The 20182-nt window shown below is 44.8% G+C and overlaps 2 protein-coding genes across 11 annotated transcripts in view; both read left to right on the top strand.

Moving 5' to 3' along the window:
- Positions 1-20182, top strand: part of ARHGEF9 (Cdc42 guanine nucleotide exchange factor 9) — a 191187-nt gene that overhangs the window by 69699 nt on the left and 101306 nt on the right. Inside the window, exon 1 of one of the 10 annotated variants that reach the window (XM_074915594.1) lies at positions 4824-4982. The exons of 5 other annotated variants lie outside the window; for them this stretch is intronic. In XM_074915594.1, coding sequence (XP_074771695.1) covers positions 4974-4982 — 9 coding nt within the window. In that variant the 5' untranslated portion in view covers positions 4824-4973. Of the gene's footprint in view, positions 1-4823; positions 4987-8747; positions 8825-8905; positions 9000-20182 lie in introns of those variants that run through there. 4 more of the 10 variants (XM_074915593.1, XM_074915595.1, XM_074915597.1 and 1 more) reach the window with 4 other exon arrangements.
- LOC141964809 (uncharacterized) lies at positions 4145-4802 on the top strand. Its single transcript, XM_074915598.1, has one exon. The coding sequence runs from the start codon at positions 4623-4625 to the stop codon at positions 4800-4802; it is 180 nt and encodes a 59-aa protein (XP_074771699.1). The 5' UTR covers positions 4145-4622.

Here is a 20182-nt window from a genome sequence, read left to right as displayed (position 1 = left end):
GGTAGTATTAATTCAACTAAAAAGTTTATGCTTCTGTCATGGTGCCATATAGGTCTGAGATGTGGCTTCTGCTCAAAGAGGGAATACAAGAGAACTGAAGCAGTGATTGTCGACAGCCATTTTCCCCCAGACCATGGGTTTCATCCAGTCCAGACCAGAAAGACTATAGTTTTATTTGCATTCAGGATCACAAGCCACTCCAGGATTTGTTTGAAATTTTCCCAAATTGACCAAACGATATATCTCCTCTGGTTAACTGATGAGCATGTTTTCCTGACCTGGCAGAGTTGGCATCCTCATACCAAATCCCAGAGCTCAGCCAGACTGCTTCCTATGCAGCGTTAACAGAATTCACTGCATTGGGGTTATGAGTTTGCTTCGTTTTTGTGGTTAATGGAAGAGGGAGCTGATGTTAGCTATGCCTCTGCATGTCCAAGAGATTACTGCAGTGGCCATTGTTAATCTGCACAGGGGATCTGCAGCAGAACAAGGAATTGGAGCTGAAACCCTGTACAGCCACACACCCCTGGGCTATCCTGCCAGCTCATGCAGAGACCGCGTACCTGGCAGTGGGAGTGGAATATGGGATCTTTAAGCATCCAAATTATAAATCCTTGCTCCTGAGTTAGAGCTGTGTTTGTTTAGCTGGAAGTAGTGGGTTGTGCTGATTGCTAGAGACATCCATTGGAGGGAGTCGTGGTCACATGGCTGAGCCCAGTGTATTACGCACATAAGGAATGAAGACTTGGCATCGTCTGCCTCAGAGGCTTGCCTCAAAATTACCATATTGTAATTAACGTTATTGTAGGGGCCCTTCTTGTTGGTCTGTTATGTGGGAGTCCAGAATACACTAGCTCTCTCTGTATATGTGCAGATACAGGTTTATGTATGCATATGTATGTATGTGGTTCCTCACTTGATATGCCTGGTGGAGAGGTGGTTCCTGGATATCCACTTGATATCCCTGGTGGAGAGAAGTTCAGAATTGCTTCCTCATACAGAAGGCGGCATTGCTGATCTTGCATTACAAATTGTGCTCCTGAACGCTACTGGTAGTGTCAGGGCTGTAAGGGGAGGTGGCATTTTATATAACTGTTACAAATCTTTTCTTCTTGTTCTTCAGTTTAGCTCTATACAGAAGGTTAGACTAAACTTTTCAGAAAGCATTACATGAAGTTAAACTTTGCAGTGGTTTTATATAAACCCCTGATGTGTAGGTGTTCCTTTTCCAGTAAGGCTTCTAAAAGAAAGATCATACATTTTTGTAGTAAAATTAACATTTAGTACATGCAGAAGGCATGAGAAATTATATAAAGCAGCAAGTACTATTGGGAATACTGTGAATATAATTTAAATAGAAGCTTCTATGCAGTAAATCTACTTGTGCTGATCCCTCTTGGTAGCTGTTACACACACAACTTACACTGGAGCCCAATATTTGCATCTGCATGTGGTGAGGCACTTGGTGCATTCCTGCCTGATCTTTTGGGGCGTTTGCTCTGGAGCGTGACCTGGGGAAGATGGATGGTGTGGCCAGGGCCTCCCAGGCTCCAGCAGCACTGCATGCCTCTTTCCCAGCCCCTGCAGCCGGGGAGGATGGCAGTGGGGTCTCCACAGCTATCGCCCTGCAGTCTGCAGCTGCTTGTGACACACAAGCTGTACGTGGTGAGCAGGATAGTGGGGGACCTCCTGCCTGCAGCTGGCAGGCAGTTACAGGCAGGGGGCTGGCTTCATTGTCTCTATTTATAATCTCTGCCCTCCCCTGTGCTGTGACTGGCTCAGCTCTTGCAGAATGACTGCCTGAGAGCTGCCAGGCAATTGCTCGTAATGAAATCCTCTTTTTCAGCTACGGAAGTAGCTACTGAGCATGTGTGATAGTTACTGCACCTGTTTTCTGGATATTTCTTAGGCCTCTGCTGCTTCTACCTGCCCAATTTTTGTTCCCTCTGCCTATATGCAAAGGCACGGAAGAGTCTGCCTTGAAACCCTGCTGGTCACTTCCCGTTCTTGGCATTGAGAGGGCACAAACTGCGTAGGACAAGGCGAGGGATGGGCTGTGTCCTCAGAGCTTGTCTGCAGGCCCTCGGGGCTGCTGTGGACAGGTAGAACATCTCTGCTGCTGTGCTTCCTGTAAAAGTAAGGCTGAATCTGAGGCTGGGGTCTACACCTGCGCTCATTGCAGTTTAGGGGAAAAGATTAACTGGCTGAAAAGATGCCTCTAAATTTGGGCTCGTTTTATGTTTTGGAGATGTCACGGTTATTATTGAGACTGGAACTGGAATTTCCTGGACATTTGTGGGAATCTAGGCTTGGGTTTTGGAAAATTGCCTGTATTGTTTCGGGAAAGGATGGTTGCAGTAATAAATACTCCACATCTATTATATGTTTGCTCTTCTAATTAGTCTAAAATTGCATCAGACTAACCAACTCTCCTAAAAATGCATACTTGATAGGAGATGCCGGTCTGGAAGCTGGTGATAAGGCAGATCCATCATCTGGGTGCTGCCTGGCCTGTGTTGGTAATGGGGCAGCCCGGCTGCCTGCCTGCAGCACGTATAAAGCAACTTGTTGTAAATAGGCAGGTGAAAAATCACTTTTTGTTGTTCTCCTGAATGAGGAATTCTCTGCTTGAACAGAGGAGGGGATCTCAGCTGCTGGAGACAGCCTCTGGCTTTTAGTTACCACACAAAAGAAGAAAGAGAGGAAAAGAAGCCACCTGATTAACCCAAACCATTCTTACTTCTAATGCTGCTCAACACAACCCACGTCAGGGCCCATGCGTGCTACAAAGCTGGTTGTAAATGAGGAGAATGGTGTGTTGGAAAAGCACTGGTCTTGCACAAACCACTGGTTGTCAGTGGAGGCTGAGGAGGGAGGGCACTGTGAAGACTTGGTCCTCGCCCACCAGACACAGTCTCTCCTTTGATGGTGTTTGGGGGCAGGTATAGAAAAAGCCTGCTACTCAAGTAGCAAAGGAAGAAAAATAAAATAAGCCTTGCAATAAACAGCTGGGTGTAGTACTGGTTTGGATGGTAAGGTGAAGTAGGAGCATAATCCCACCTGTCCCTTCTCCAAATGCTGGTGACAAAAAATATCTGCCCTGGAAGGATGCTGCGATAGGAAGAAGGGCTGCCTTTTCTTGGCATGAGCCTGCTCTCGGCCCTGTCAGTTCAGATTTAAACATTAAAGTCCTCCCGAACTCTTGTTGTTTGCTACCGGAGAATAAAATAAGTGCTTGTTTGGTGCATGTTGGCCTTGTGCCTGTGTGCAAATGTCCTGGATATGTTTGAAGGAGCACATTTCCTGGAAGGTGCTGATGATCAGCCCCCATATACACATCTTAGTGCGTAATGCATATGCATTGGCAACCTTTCTATATTTGTCTTTGTAAAATAATTTGTTTTTTCCAGCTGAGAACATCTTTTTGTGCATGTGTGTGATGCCTCTCTAAGGTAACTGCTGGTTCTGAGATCTAAGAATGAGGTTTGGGATAGCAACTAGCACCTGGACCATAAACCCTGATTGTGTAGGTGAATTTAATGTAGGAATGAGCTTTTCTGGCTGCTGTAGAAGGAATAAAGATCCCCCATCCTAGCCTTCCCCCCACCCCCCTTTTATACATCTCTATCTGTAGAATCAGAATTAAATTTAACTATTAGCATGGAGAAACCCAGTGCAGTGCTGAGGAGAGAGGCTATGCAATAGATTTATGATGGCATGATGTGCATAGTATTGTATAGAGCTAAAAAGTGATTCCCCTTACAAAATTCCCACGTTACAGGCTCACAATCAATTTCCAATTTACCAAGGGTTGCCTTCTTGTTATTTTGGCTGCTTTTCTTCCCCTCTCTTTCTCCTGCTCCCCTACCTGGTCTGAGCAGGTTCCTAGCAGCACTGGCTCTTTTTGCTGGCGTTTAATATTTTCCATCCGAAGCTTAGCGCAGGCGGTACAGACGGGGCAGACGTGTCCCCACCATACAAAGGCAGTGAGGAACGGGATCTGCGTGGCACAGAAAGCCTGGAGACGCCTTCCTGGAGCTCAGCGTTGGCATCCGACTGCGACGCCGGCTTCCCGGCCCCCCGCACAGCTCTGTTTTCTGAACTGCCGCAAAAGTAGAGGGGAAAAACATGCCTGCATGGCGCTCGCTGTCACGGCGGGCGGAAGACTCGCGTATTTATGGAGCCAGCGCTTCCTTCTGCGTTTGACTGACAGCCAGGATCCCTTCACTGCCTGGTCACTGGAGCTGATTAGTATGCGAAAGGGTCCGCCTCGCACCGAGAGATGCAGCCGCAGCAGCTTGCAGAGCTGTCACACTCACACAGGCTTCTTATCTGCACTGGCTTGACGAATTAAAAAGCAAGCCAGCCAGCAAGAGAGAGACCGGGAGAGAGGGGGGAAGAGAGAGAGAGAGAGAAGCTTGCAGACAGCGGTCGCTTTCTTTTCCTAAAGGAAGGATTTTGCATCTTAAGTGCTCACTGGTTGTGATGATGCTTCACTTAGCGGGCTCCAGAATGAGCTAGAGACAGCAGATAGGGGGATAAACTAAAAGCAGACCACAAAGCATTACGAACAAAACCAAAACCAGGAACAGTTTTCTCCTCTATTCTAGCATGGTGGATGTATGGACAGTCTTACAGAGCAGAGGTTGACTTCTCCAAATCTACCAGCCCCACATCTTGAACACTACAGTGTTCTGCATTGCACCATGACCTTGGATGTTCAAACGGTGGTCGTTTTTGCAGTGATTGTGGTGCTATTGCTTGTGAATGTCATACTCATGTTCTTCCTGGGCACTCGTTAAATGGATTTTTTCTCCTGAGCTGTTGGGGGCTACTACTACCACTAGCAATTCAACAAGAGAGCAAGAGCGAGAGAGAGAGAGAGAAAGGCGAGAGAGAGAGAGAAAGAGAGAGAGAGAGATTTCTTACTGAGGGGGGAAACGCGTTGAGCTTCAACATGGCCTCGCTGTGATATGTATGACGTTGGTATATTATCTCTCCCTAAATCTTTTGTCATGTCTTGTCTTTTAAGTATGCCTGTAAGTGTAGCTGCTTTTGCCTGGGTTTTAAATGTGATAAATAGTAGTAATCCATTCATATATCGTTCTGTGCTAGCAAGATAGAGCTGTACATATGTAGTTAGAAGCAGAGTGAAATTATCTTTCTGTGGTAAGCACTGGCTGTGTTATTTTGCTTCCTTTAAAGTAGAGACTCAAGTTAATAGTAAGTCATTTTGTGTGAAATTTCTAGCAAGCAGTTAATGTGCAATGTCTGTGAGAGTAACCATGTAGCTGCCAGGTGAGAGGTGGTGGTGTGTGCAGTTGAATCAAGCTCTGGACATTTTTAAGGGGGGATGAGAAATCCTATTAAAGGATTAAATCTTTGCTAAAATAACATTCAGCCACAAAAAAGGGAGAGAAATTCTACTTACTTTATCTGTGTTGCCTTGATGATCTGACTTGATTTCTCAATATTCAGCCCAAAAGCCTCCAAATTCTACGTCCACACTGATGTAGCCTAGCTCCTTTCTTTAAAGATGCGAGAGGGGCTGAAACGTAACCTGCTGGGGTTTTTTTTTCCTGTTTGTATGTGGTTTATATGTCTGCAAATTGAGAAGGAGGGATCAAAGAGAAAAAGGGGAATGCATGCTTTGTTTTTCTTTGCTAAAGCAACAGATACGGAGGGGTTGGGTTCTGCTTTGATTTCTCTAGAAATCTTATTTTGGCTTTCTTTTCTTTCATGTGTGTGTATATATATATATATATATAATTTTTGGTAATGTATATAGGAAAAACCTTTGCCCACCTCAAGGATAACAACATCTTGAGATGGGTTGTTTTGCTTGACTTTATTTACATTGATTTTCTTGAAAATGAAGTGTGAAGTTCTGTTTTATAGGCTTGCTGAAAAGGTGTCCACTAGTTAGAGGTTCTTCTGTTGAAAGATGTCTAGACCAAAATTGCAATGTTTACAGCTTGGAAGGAGAGCTTACTGGGGGGCTTGAGTGTTAGTGCATGAAGTTTAGAGAGAATATGAAGGGAATATCTGAAAAGAGTAATGTGTTTTCCTCTTGAAAATATGTCTCTGTACTGTGTTTCTGTTAGAAATCTTAAGGATTTGATATATTATTTTCTTCTCTGGAAAAATCATAATTGCTCAAAACAAAAAAAAAATCACAGTTTGAGTATGTTACATCCCTTGCTAACGTTCACTGAAATTATATTGCCTTGATAATTGAACTAGTTCGTGCTAATTCCAGCTGTCTGTTATTTATCTGATGTCCTCTACTAATTGGGGAGGAAAAAATAAAAATCATGTAACTGATTCATAAAGATGTAACTGGAGCTTATAGATGGAGATGTATAGTTATTTCCATGTGAGAGTCGTCTGCTGCAAGTTAAATGCATAGCTGGGATTAGGAGATGGTTTCTTTTTGGCTAGTGCCATGGTTGGAAATTCAGTTAAATGCTGCAAAACTGGCACTTTCAAAGGGGCTTTAGCTGTAAAGAAAAGAGAAAAAAAATTGTCCCTGAGTCCTGGTGTGGTAACAGTCAGCCCCTAAAGCTGACAAGAAGTGTTTAGCGGCAGTAGCCCATTTTAATGGGTAGAAAAGCCAAGACCTGGTGGTACAAGTCCAGCGAAGATGCTCCAGTGTCTGCTGGCTGTGTTTCTCCCTCTTCACTTGTAGCTATCTGTGCAAGAGGTATCGGCTTCGCTTTGTAAGAGAACGAGTTCATTAAAAAAAAAAAATACGCTGAGGATGGTTTGGATTGTTAAACAGCTCAAATTTGCTTTATTTTTCTGTTACCTATCATATGTCATTAGTTTTATAGGTTGCAGAATCTCCTGAAAATATAATAAATGAGCAAAGATCACCATGGAAAGGGAATCAATCAAACAACAGCCAAAATAATCCTTTCAGTGAAACAGTATTAAGCGACATAGTGATTTGGAGGAGTAAGGGTGGAAAAATGAGAAAAAAAGCCCCAAACAAAACCGCAAGTTAAAAATGGAATGCAACTGTGTCTGAATGTTTATTTTCCTCAAGGTTAGCTCTCTGGCATGAAGGTTTACCTTTCAATAAGATTTCTATGAGGAATGCTTGGTACCTAACATGGTTTTCCAGTGTGTGCAAAGTGCATTCCTTGGTCTGGAGCTTGTACTTCTCGGGGGGTATTTGGGAGGCGTGTGTGTACACGGCGGTGTATGTTTATCGCATGTGCTGGGAGCTGCCGTGTCCGACTGCTAATTCCTGCGAGCCCTTTCTGGTTCTGTTGGTAGAGTTGTGTGTTGCTGGGGGATCTCTGACTGGTGGGGTGTGCATGGGGAGGATGAGGGTGTTGTGCACGCTCAGCTACTGGGGGAGTGATCGCTGGGAGCTTATTTTTTTCCATCATGGAACGTGCTTGAGAGAACGAATGTAATTTTATTACAACTTTCTTGCCTATTATTCTCCTAAAGCCTGGTGGAGTCAGAGAAAGCAGGTTTATGCAGAGCAATAGGAGTGTGAAAGTTGGGAGTAGAAAACTTTGTTATTGTAGCAACACTGTTCCTTTTACATGAGGCTTCCCATTTGACTTTCAGGGGAAAGAGAGGAAATAAGCCTATAAAGTGAGCAAGGACTAAGTTTCTGCTTGTTTAGTTTGATCCCGGTTTCCCACCCCCAGCCCTCAGTGGCCATCTTTTCAAATAGGCCTTGAGCCACTTGCCCCAACCCCATTTGTGTAGTTTTGAACCTGTAATTTTGCGTTTTCCAAGCCTGCAGTGGAGCCTTGAACTGCCTGGTTTGCGGGAGCAATCAGCTACTTAAACAACTCCGTCTTGTCATACTTTTCAGGAGTGGCTCAATCCATGACAGTCTGCATTAGCAGCTTTTTGGGGTGACAGCATTCCTAGGCGCTTGCAGTAGATCCCCTGCACTCGTAAGTGACTGGGCTTGCAAAATTTGAGGTGCAATTTGCACGCTGTAAAACATCTATGTGTAGTGGAGCTTTCCTTCTCCTTAAGCTCCATGTGATGATTTGGGTCACACGTGTGGCTGGTCGCAGTGGGGTTTGTGGGGGTAGTTTGGCCCCATAACTCCCCCCTGTTTGTGGATGTTCAGTTCTTCATGTTTGTGGGGATGCTCAAGCCCAGGGACGAGGAAGAGGGTTTGTTCCTTTAAATGCATCAAAGCACTGACCCTCTGGAAAATACAGCCCCAAAGAAAAAATATTCATTTGTATGCAAATAGCATATTTATAATGCATAAAATCTCTTTCAGTGATTGCTCCTGTGTATTTGCTAAGGCTGGGTGATGGGAGATCTGCCTTGCTGTTTGTCTGCTTAAGCAGGATTCAGTGTTATTTGCCACAGGATTCATGAAAATGCCTCTGACTGTATCATAGCAACCCTGTTTCACACAGTCCATAAAAAGTCCATTCCTCCTGAGCAGCAATCCGCCGACTTAAAGATTCAGGCACCCTTCATGCCGTGGGGAAAGGGTGCATTTGGCCCTCTTTGGATGCTTCAGAAAAAGCGTATGTGTCAGGATGATCCCTTCCAGTCCTGTGTTCACTGTGATTTTAATGCTCTTTCTTTAAGGCTAATAAGAGGGCTTCCTTTCATTTTATAAAAGGCTTCCTCCCCCACCCTGGATATTTCCCACCTCTGTTTTAAACCTCACATGACAAGTTAAAAGGGGGACGGGACAGCTCAGAGGTCTCTGACGTGATGGCTCTTTTCTGTCCTGCCATTTGGATTTTCCCCCGGGATGGCAGCAGCACAGCACTTGCTTATGCTTTGTAGTGAATGAAGATCTCCCCAGATTCGAGCCCTTCTGTGGGTATGCAGAGGTGCTTTCTCATCCCGTAGATGAATGTTGTTAAGAGCTGCATGTTCACCTGACTCCTGCCCCCATCTGTTTGCATAATGTGGTTATATTTCTTTTTGGATCAGGTATTCAGTACACAGCCCAACTGCTGTGTATAATGTCTGACGGAAAATTGACAAAAATCCATGTAAGTTTTTTTTTGTTGTTGTTGGTTGGTTTTAATTTGTGAATAGAACCCCTCTTCTTTAATTGTTCATTTCATTTTGTTGTCATTCTTTGATTTCTGTATTTAATGAATGCTGGTTGTGATGGGAGATCCAGTGCTCTTTGTGTACAGTGCTTGCTTGCTTGCATGTATGTATGTATGTATTATGCCTGTGTTGTATCTGTGTGTGCTATATGTTGTTAATAATGCATCTGTGTTGGTGAGGAGGGGGGATTTCTATCTTTTGCATTCACAGTGTGTATCTTTCTCAACTGGGTGTGATAATCGTGTTCAATGTGTATCTCCCAGAGGAATGTTATGAGAGCTATTTTGATAAAATGCAGAGATTTGTCTATTGTATGCAGAATCTCCAGTGACCAGAAGTTAGGAAGCTTGAGGAAAACTCCCTAATGTTAGTAACTGTGTAATAATTGTCCTGTTGCGAAGAGGATGTTTATTCAGGGATTACAGAGGTGGCAGAGGGTAGTTCTGCTGCATCCTGGTTTTGCCACTGATTTACCACATGGCCTTGGGCATGTTCCTTCACATCTTTATAACTCCTCTTTCCCAGTTGTAGAAGAGAAACAACACCCATTACCAAGGCATAGCCAAGACCAATCGACTCCTATTTCTTCTTTTTCTGCAGTATCCTGTAGCTGCAAAGTGGTGTTGTTCTGGTCAGGTAGCCAGGGTATGATGGTCCGGGTGGATGATGTGTATGTGCCCATTTTGGCCCAACTATGTGTACCTGGATTTTGCCTGTTTGTAGATGGCAAGCTGTAGTGATTTATGCTTTTCACTAAAAATAGATGCTCCTGGATGAAGAGCTGCTAGAGGAACCATGATTTATTTTTAAATTTTATTTTATTGGTTATATTTGAATTTCTTTCCTGAGTGGAAACGAGTCTGAATCTGAAAGAGTCCACAGATGGCCAGGTTGTGTCTGACCCTGCTGTCCTCCTCACCAGCAAAGAACCATGCAGCCTCGACTGCTTATTTCCAGTTTTTGTGGAGTAATGCTCTTGCGTTGTCAGAAACACCACACTGATGGCATGTTCACTATGACATCTGAGCTCAGGGCAAGAAGCGCTCAGAGCTCTCCTGTTGATGAATGTCTTGGGCAGGCCTGAAAGCTTTACCACCCAAATTAGAGGGCCTTAGTGGGTGAAGGAGCACCTGCATGAAGGTGTTTAAAGAATTAGGTCTGGATTTCAACTGACGCTAGTTTATTCATTCAGAAAATTTCATAGGACTGTGCTATTTTGGGGAGCTACTCCTGTTCCCATCACAGAGCCAGGGAAACTGAGGCATGTGGTGGTTGGAGAGCAGTGTGTGGAGGAGTGGGATTTAGTAACAGGACTGGGAGAAGGAGCAAAGCTCGGGGGCCCATCATCTCTCAACCCACTTGGCTGTGTTATCTCCTCTTAATCCTCTGTGAAGCAGAGCGGGCAGGCATGCCGCTTGATTTCTGGCTCATACGTTTTTATTTGACCCTTGCCATTTGGAAGTGTCAAAGGGATGGGCTTGTGCTGGGGAGACGTGGAGTGAGCTGCTTGCAGTCTGGTGGAGGATCTCTTTTAGGGGATTTTGGAGCTTCCAGCGTAGCAGACTCAAGGAGCAGAGAAGTCTGTCTGTGCCCATGTGGAAGGTCCCATGTGGTTTAGTGCCTGCTCCTTCTTTCACATCAGCTGAGACATATATAACATAACGTATAGACTGCTGGCAATGATTGTGTTTCTATTTTAGGCAGCATCTCTGGCTAAGTAAAGCAGGGGCTACGCTGCAAGCCGCTTTGCTCTGTGATCTTGTTTAAGTCTCTGAGGGATGAACTGTTTCTCTAGCCCTGGTGCCTATCTCTAAGACCTGACCCAGACTTGCAAGACAGCCGTAACCCAGATGGGTGCTCAGGTGAGAGCAGGCAGCCCTGCCGTGGCAGTGCTACGGCCATGGAGGTAAAACAGTCTCAAAAAGTGGCATCACCCAATTGCCACAGCATGGGATAAAGCAGCCCAACCTGGCAGCCTGTCCCTTTTTAAAATTTATTTTTGGACAAAACCAAAAGTTAATTTCTAGGTCATTTATTGTTATTAGATTATTTTACTGCCCCACCACAAGCACGGGCAGCTGTGTGCTCTGACATCCTTTCTCTTCTCGAGCTAAGCTGCCATGCTGTGTTGCTGCCATGCCATGGCGTGTCCTGGGGGGTCTGCGGTTTTGCCATGGGGCCTGTGGAGAACTGTAGATGAGTGGTCCTTCCCACTTTGTTTCTAGTGGGCAAAGCAGCATGCATGCCTGACTATCCTATCGCCTTTCAAGACTGTGGCCTCTGTCCCCAGCTCTGCTCCTCCACCTGCCTCCTGTGATGACCTTTGTGAAACATGTCCTGCCTGGAACAATGTGGATAATTGTCATCATGTTTACAGCATGGGCAGGGGTGTACCTGAGCATCCTGGCTGTGCCTAGTGCCACCAGAGAGCCAACTTGGCCTCACCAGGCATCAAGTAAAAATCCCTGGATGTTGCTGATAGGGTTTGTTCGCATCAGTTCCCTCTTCATACTCGGGACGTTTGTCTTGAGAGCGTCTGTTTCTAAAAGGTTAATCTTCTGGTGCCACTTCTTGGGTCTTTAAGCTGCTATAAGGGAGATTAGAGCTCCTGTCTGTGAGAGTGGTTGCAGCTCACACTGGAAAGATGCCGGGAGAGGAATCAGCCAAACTACGAGGATTTTGAAAGCAGCAGAGAAGCTAGCTGTATAGGGGGTGTTTCTTATAGTCGAAAAAATGCAATATGGCCTCAGCTACACAAATATAAATTTAGAGAAATACCCTAAGGATCAATCTTTTACCCTGACAAGTAGTGGGCTAATTTGCTGGGCATATCTGTAGAAAAGTTTTGTAAAGTAAAATTGTTCCATTTGAGAAAAAGCATCAGGCTCATGCTGTTATTATCAGAAAACAGGTTTTTTTCAAAGGATTTCTGTGGATCACATTCCCCATGCTATTTCTGATGTTTCCACTCTCCTGTATTGTATTCAGTATATCTGACAACGTTTTCTTAATAGGTTGTGCACTGAAGTTTTTTTCGATACCAAATTTAGGGAAGGCTTGTTATCTAAAATTCTTTCTTCCTGGCTTGATAAGGTGCTGATTAATTTTATGCAACTCTCTCTCCTTATCTAGTTGAGGTTCAGTCGGTTTTAGTATAATCTTGGAAAAGTGGGATCGGTCTTTAATGTTTGTTTTTAAGGTTTATTCCAAAGGCTTTTAGGCATGCTGGATGTTTGGTCTTTTGTGACATTCTATAAGAATTAAGTTAAAAAGTAACAATTGTAGAACAGGTTTTGAATCCAGATGAAACATTTTAAAGTTTTTGTAAAAGGAGAAAAAGCATCCTTTAAATGGTGGTTGACTGTGATGTAGTTTTAGGTGTTAAATTAGAATTGTATAACTCTAGTGTTGCATATATGCAAAGCTGGATGCATAAAACAGAATACTAATGGTGCCCATATATAGGAATATGTATATGTGTGTACCTGTTCCCTCTCCGTAGGTATGTATAAGGTAGGGAGAATCAGGGACAACTTCACATATCTCTGCCTTAATGCTGTTGAGAAGAGCTGTGGGGTCACAGGCTGCTGTATTGGGGAGCCACCTCCTACTTTTGCCAAAATGCACGGGCAAGAGGAGGAGACAGTGCAGTGATGATGGCTGTGCCCGTCTGGTGCAGCCATCTCACAGGCGGCGAGGAGGGGGCTCGCCAGGGCCGCGGTGCTGTTGTGGGCAGCTCTCACCCCTGCCAGGCACTGCAAGCAGGGGCACCCGTGCTGGGGCGGCAAGGAAACTCAGCTGTCATCAGTGGAGAGCGTCTGCCTTGATTTTGTGATCAGGAGTTGACATCTGGATAGATTTTCAATCTTCTCTGGTCCAGGGTAGATGAATCTCTCCTCTGATGCCCAGCAGCAGATCGATCCCATCTCCTGGACACCGAGGGTTTTGCAGAAGTGCCTAAAAGTCTTTCCAAAAGAATTAGAAGTATACACATGTACAAAGCAAAGAAACTAAACTTCACAAACCTGCAGGCTGGGAACAACTATGCTTAAGAATAACTGGCTGCCTTGTAATTATAAGTCTTCAACCAGGAGGAGTCTGGCTTCTGCGGTGCATACCTGGAGCCTGGGAAGTGTGTTCACGGACGTTAATAGGAACGAGACCCTAGATTTCTGGAATTTAGGAAGCACTGGCCTCGCTCCCCTCACTGCACCCAGCACCCTGCTGCAGCAGTGGGTACTGAAGAGTCAGGTGCTGGTGCCAGCTGCCCCAAACCAGGATTGCAGATTGTCACAGTTGCCCCAGATGTCACAAAAGTAATTTTTCCAGCTCAATTTTAAGCTCAGTATGAGACTGTGTCTAGTCGCAGAGCCCAGGTTTGGCTGAAAGTTGTAGGCAGCGCATTCCCAATGCTTCTTATTTTGCCATCTCCCCCCATAGCTTCCCAGTTTCTTGTTCTCCTCCTACACTCCCCGTGTTAAACAGTTGCTGTGTTTTGCCCCAGAAAATGGGATGGTTTAATCTGTCTCCAGCATGTGTTTTTAGAACAGATGCCAAGCTGTCCCTCTTTCTCACACACAGCAACATGCATATGTGTGCATGCGTGTGCAGGCATTTGTGCACCTTTGTATCTATTTCTTTTTACATATAGAGGGAAACATGTAGATTAAAACACGTGTTCGTATGTTTTCCTTCCCAGATATATTTTGAAAAATATGAGTCAGCAGCAGGCAAGAACATATTACATAATCTCTGGGAGTGAAGAAAACCTTGCAATTTATTAGGAGGCAGGCTTTCTGTGAGCAGCATTTTTTAACATCATTTTGTTACCACACATTGGTGTGTGCCTCTCGGTCAAGTGGCCTTATTTGCATCGTACACAGTTGTGTCCGATGCAGAAATGTAGTCCCAGTAGCCTTGGGTTTTGTTATATTTTTAAACCCCACAGTAACAATAGCAGAGTCTCATGGCTGTGATGATGATAACGACTTTTCTCTTCTTCCTAAACGTGTTTTCCTGCAAAGACACTGCGATTTTCCTTTTTGGTTCCCCCCACTCCCCACCTCCTGCTGTTTTCTATAAAATCTCAGCACTGAGAGAAATCACACATGAGTGCAGCTGGAAATAAATGTTGCCCCCTCCACCTCCCCTCTGCTCACGGCCACCCACCTCTACCGCCTACACCCAAATGGGAGAGTGAAGTCAAAATCCACTTTTAGCCCTCGTCTCCTGCTCTTGCACGGCTCTCCCTGCGAGCTCATTTCCAACGCCTTGCAGAGCGCAGTGGCTGTGCCTGCCATACACGCAGAGGGTGAAATTCGGAGGGGGTTGAACACCATTTTAATGGCTTCTGCAGCCATAAGAGCACTTGTCTAGTCCCATCAGCAGTTGTGCTATCATATGCCTTAACATAAGGGGACGAGAGAGGACATGCAGTTTCCTTCTTGTTCACTAATTATCACAGGGAGTAGGGAGCATCATGAATTGCAGAGAGACAGAGGAGCACAAACAAAAAAAGAAGTAAGATGGATCTGGCTCAAGTTAAGACAGCAGTAACATCAGGGGTTTGAATCTTACATCCTAGGCTACAACAGGTGTTGTAAGTCGTGGCACATGTGAGGGGACAGGAAGCAGTGGGGCACCAAGCAGAGCGCGGTGGTTGGGTGCTCTTATCCTCTCAACAGTGCTGTATCTCAATTTCTCCATCTAATGCCAGGCTTAATTCCAGGCTGTTCAGACAAATCCCTGCATTTCTGAAGGATGCTTTGAAAGCCCAGGAGGGGAATGGGCACTATCAGAATTAAAGGAAATAAAGAAAAGGTCCTGTTTGTTTATTTTTAATTTTCCCAATAAAAATGAAAGGTTTTGAACTGCTTTCATCTCCTGGGGCACTGCAAATACTTCTGCTGTGGCTAAGCTAGTGGTTGCCTTTCAAGCAAAGAGAAAGCTCTGTGGTGGTTTTAAAATATCAAAGCCTTCCCAAGGAGGCAGTAAATTGCCATGCTGGCTGAAACCAGGAGTGAAAGTAGCTCCGTGCCCTGTCTGGGACAGTGTCTGAGACACATGCTGTAGAGAAAATTGAGAGAGACACAGTAATTGATGGTGACGGAATAACCTGTTTATCCAGAGCACTCTGTCTTCACCCCCATTAGCTTGCGAGTTTCTGATGCTTGGAGACAAGAGAATTTAAATCTTCTGTATTTTTAAAACCACAAAAATCTCTGCTATAACCGGGAAATTCTCATGAGCTCAGCAGAGGGGATGTGCTCTTCAGTCCACCATCCAACAGGGCTCTCTTCACTTTATTCAAAAGCCCAGTTTGAGCTGTGTGCATCTGCCCAGTGTTGGGAGCAGCTGGGGAATGATAGGGCACTCCTGGGTTTGGGGGAACTGCCTCCATTTCCAGCCTCTCTTCAGCCACATGGGTGATGCTGCAGAGGCCATTTCATCTTTTTATATCTTTGATTTTCTTTCTGTAAGATGTGCAGAAGGAAATTGCCCTTTCTTGTTAAATGGCTTGACAGCTGAGGATGAAAAGTATCGTATTCAAGGCAGATGGGATTATAGCAGACCAAGCATTGCTGAAAAATGCCACTCTGCCCTTCACAGGCAAAGGGGAGAGGGGGACATAATTTTTGCAGGGGGCCTCTGGCAGACCAGAGCTCCCACCCAGGCTGCTTCCTCGTTTAGTTAAAAGCAAGGTCTTGAATTCCACCTGAGATCCCAACAGAGGCAAGATGCCAAATGATGTCAGCAGGATTCCACCAAAGATTAATTTGGCCTCAAATATTTCGCTTATGCAACATTAGACTGCATCCTTATTATTTTCACTGTTTCAAGGAGCATCCAGCGAAATAAGGTCTCTGTAACTCTTTAGAGCCTTCAATCCTTACTCATTAATAATACAGTTGCTTTCTGTTATTAATTGATCGAAATTAGCCTTTTTTGTTTCTCTAAGCCTTTTGTGGTATTTCTGTGCTGTTAAGAAATTAATCTGCATTAAGTAGAAAAACCAAAGTAAAAATAGTAGCATTGGAGTAGTAGCTTTTCAGTCTTTCTTGGCGTAAGCTCCAGGGCAGAACCATTCAGGGTAGCTAATAATCCTCACCTCATAGCCAGTAATAAGATACAGGAGAGGCTCATAGTGCACAAAGGAATAGCACAAAAGTCATCCAAGTCAGCCCGACCCTGCTCTGGATGGTGGGATCCCCCTGGAAGTGCTGTCTCCTAGAGACATGCTGCCTCTGCCTGAGTGACATAAGCTCACATCTTACGTCCCAGATCTTTCCTTTTAGAGTGTCTGTGTTCGGCCATTCTCTCCCCAAAAGGAAGGTTGTTCCCTGGGGCACGTTCCCTCCTGTTTTGTCAAACTTGGCAGGAAACGTCTGTAGTGGTTAGTCTCAGATGGTCATGAAAGACTTCCACTCGTTCCTTTGAAGAGTTTTCCTACAGCTGAAAACATCTCACCGTCACTAGCAGTGGTTTTAAGTTTCTTTTATTGCCCTTTTTCTCCTTTCTGTTTCTACTGCAGACAGTTTTACCTTTGTGGGGTTTTTTTTCCCCAACTCGTTGAAATTCAAGCAATAATAATAATCTTCATCATCATCATCATCATCATCATCATCTTGATATTCCTCATTCCAGCATCTTAAAAATATTTTCTGAACTTGGGTTACTTAAAAGCCTTTTTGCTATATAGACACTCGAGTACTTTTTCTATTTTAAAGTGGAAACCTGTGCCTGAAAACACTCAAGAGTCAAATGAAGATCAAAGGCTTGGGACTACTAGCAGTTTTCTGTATTATTCAGAGGAGCTCAAGCCTAAGGTGGTATAGGATATGCGCAGAAACTGCTATGCTGGTAGCCATCTGTAAAACTCAACCCTGATGCTGTTGAGGGCTGGGCTTGGTGTCTGACATGCCTACTGCTGCCCTGGCTGGAAGTCCCATGTTTTATCATCTTGTTTTCATGTCCGTCCCTGTGCAACAATGGCCAGCAAATGGCTGGAGTGCAGCTAATGATAGCATTGCCCTTTTCAGTGGTAGCTGGACTTGCTTTACAAGCTTTTCAGAAAAGCAAAGCTGTTTTCCTGTAGTCCATGCCTTCTCACTGTTTTCTTCCCTCTCTGTGACTTATGAGCAGGAATCAGGACCATAGATGGGAATTTATGTCCTGGAGGCATGCAACAAGGGTATCCTGGGGGTTCAGGGTGGCTCACAGAACAGTTGCCTCTGATAAATGCTCAGAGGTTTCCATGAGTTTTTTCTCAGCAGCTGTAGTCAATGCTCACAGTGGGTATGTTTACCGCTGACCAGCTATTCATAGGGAAATGTTACAAGGCTGTGTAAACCACCAACAGCATAATCCTTGTAGTAATAAAACATAAAAACGGATGCAGAGCAATTTGGCCAGAAAAAGAGTGGAAAGAAAAAGACAGTTAAAATCCAAGGAGTGGCTGTTGAAATGCAAAAGGATCTAGAAAGCAAAGATGCAAAAATAAAATCTGAAACGGAAATGAGTAACATTTTTACAGCATTGTATAACTCATTTTAATTGCAATCCATCTAGAAATCTATTTGAGGCAAGGAATCAATTCAGAATTGTAGAGCAAAGCATTGGTCTTCCAGATGTTTGCAGCTTTCTGGATTGTTATTTTCAGCTTCCTTCCACGGTTTATTTGAATCCCTTCTTCCTTGCAGTGGCCATGGAAAGACTCCCCCCGGTTGTGTTGCAGGTGGGGCAGTAAGCGGAGTGTCCTGGGGCTTTCTGCTCCGAACTTCCCCTCTTGTCATCTCTTGAGAAACACCATGAAGTGGTTGTGCTGGTGAGCACAGGGGGTTTGGAAGGTGGAAGCCCCAGGATTTCTGTGGAATAACCCTGCTTTGAAGAGGGCCACACTACATCTTCCAGGATAGACTGAGGTGGTCAGGATGGACTGTTGCCCACGCACAGGGAGCTCCTGTTTTCCCTAGACAATAATTCTGTGTGAGTGGTAGAGCTTGGGCCATACTATGCTATTTACTCTGATCACTTCTTTTAAATACGTTAGATCAGATCGCGCAACATAGGCATTATAGCTGCCTAATCATCTGGTATTTATTTTTTCATGATATATATTCTCAACCTGCTTAAGAGACTGGTTGAAGTACATCAATGTTGAAGGCTTCTGATATCTGGCAGGGTATGGTATGTCTGTGTTGGCAGAATTAAGTCCTGAATCTAACAGATGTCATCGGTGTCATTCCCAGCAGTCTCCTGAAAGGCCACCGTGGTGCACCTGACATTTCTCTTGTATTTGCTGACATTTATGAAGGAGGTTTTACCTTGTTTCTTGTCCATCTTGAGCATTCAGAGCTGCTGACCGTGATTTGCACTGAATCCAGTTCTTGGCAAGTGCCATGTGGAGACTAAGGCAGCAATGTGTCCAGCTCTGCTGCCAAGCCACCGTGTCGCATGGGGCAAGTGTCCCTTTCCTCCTGGGAGGTAGGCTTTGCCTGTCATGGCCTTCTCTGAGCTGTTCCTTACCCAAGCTCACAATTTGGCTTTGGGTTGCATAGATTGCTGACGAAGTGCCTCTGCTTCGTGCATCGGGGACCCGAGGAGCTAACCACTCACTGGCTGCTTCCAGAATGTCCCTTTAGACTTGGTCTCCCCCTGCTTTTTGTACTGCCTGGGGTGCAGTCTTAGAAGCTGGACTCAAGCAACAGGTCAAGAAGCAAGCAACCCAGGAGGTAAACCAGGCTCCTCAGAGATCAGACATCTGTTTGGAAATCAGGGTTGGAGACAGATGAGGGTTTGAGACAGGACTCCAAGGAAATGGGAGACTTTCCTGACAGCCAGACACTTAGAAAGATTTCCTGGCAGAATAGCTGAAAACATAAGCAGTCAACTCCAGATATGCAAGATCTCCTCCTCTGACCTTCCTCCTCACTTCAAGTGTGTCCCCCTCACCTTGTTTCTCTCAGACTGTCCTTACATGCCCAGCAGAAATATATTTGTTACTGCTTCATTCTACTGCATTCTGGGGAATGATGGTGCTACACGCTGTTACTTAGCAGGAGCTACACTGACCTCCCTGCTTGCGCAAGGAGGAAATTTTCCTCGTGGGACAGCAGTGTGGTTTGGCAGATTTGTCTTTCAACATTAGTATAGATGCAGTCTCTAGTCCTTGTTTCTGCTGACAGAGTATTAAATGCATTCATGTTTAAATTACTGGCTTAGAGCAACACGGAGAAATGGAAGGAGTTTGCAGTAGGTTTACCAAGTTGGGATCAATCTGAAGAGATTGCTTTGCAGAAGAAACATCTGTAGTCTGGGAAGGAGGCGAGGAAAGGGGAGATAACAGACTTTTCCAGATCAAGAGAGTGCAGGTGAAAGAGGGAGAAGGATATGATGCAGGAGGTAAAACTAAGTGTAGAGGAGTGGTGTTATAAAGGGAAAACGGGCTGGAGATCAAGACAGATTAGAACATGTAGTAAATGTAATCCACTAGGCCATGGATTTGTGTTTCTGGAAAATAACGGAAGTACCATCACGTAGGATGGTTCTCATGAGATTGGAGAAAGTACTAGAACAGGCACTCAAGGGGACAATCTTCCTTTTGGCTTTGAGTGTTACAGATGATTCAGATATGTTTTTTCGAGTACAGAGCCATCTGAATTGCAAGGACCACTATATTTCCTTGTATTCAGGCACCTCTGGGCAGCACAGCTTTATGAAGGGGCATCACCAGCAGGATTTGCACAAAATGCAGTTTATTCTAATGATGACTGCAGAGAGGAGCAACAGGCCTCCCAAGGACAGATGGATTCATGAGTAGAAGGGCTCTGGTAATGGGCTGTTGGTAACACTGGAGCAGAGAGGAAGGGAATATTTTATTATTATTACCTGGAGTGGATTCAAGCTTTAAACAAATGGTAGGATTTGCCAGTTTGTGCTAGAAAGCTGGGTGTCAGAGACTTGCAAGCCCATCCATCACTGGCTACAGGGACCTGTGTCCACCTGAAAAGACTGGTTAAGTAAAAGATCAAAGTTTGGTTTGGTGGTGATGCTGTGGTGGACTGGTGTAGACTGTGGTTGTAGGTCCTAGGAGCCTATGCTGCAAACAAGTCTTGGTTTT

Source organism: Athene noctua, chromosome 11 (assembly GCF_965140245.1).
Source record: "Athene noctua chromosome 11, bAthNoc1.hap1.1, whole genome shotgun sequence".
In the NCBI taxonomy this organism is placed as follows: domain Eukaryota; kingdom Metazoa; phylum Chordata; class Aves; order Strigiformes; family Strigidae; genus Athene; species Athene noctua.
The sequence above is the reverse complement of the archived record's forward strand: the minus strand, read 5'-3'. Positions and strand labels throughout refer to the sequence as shown.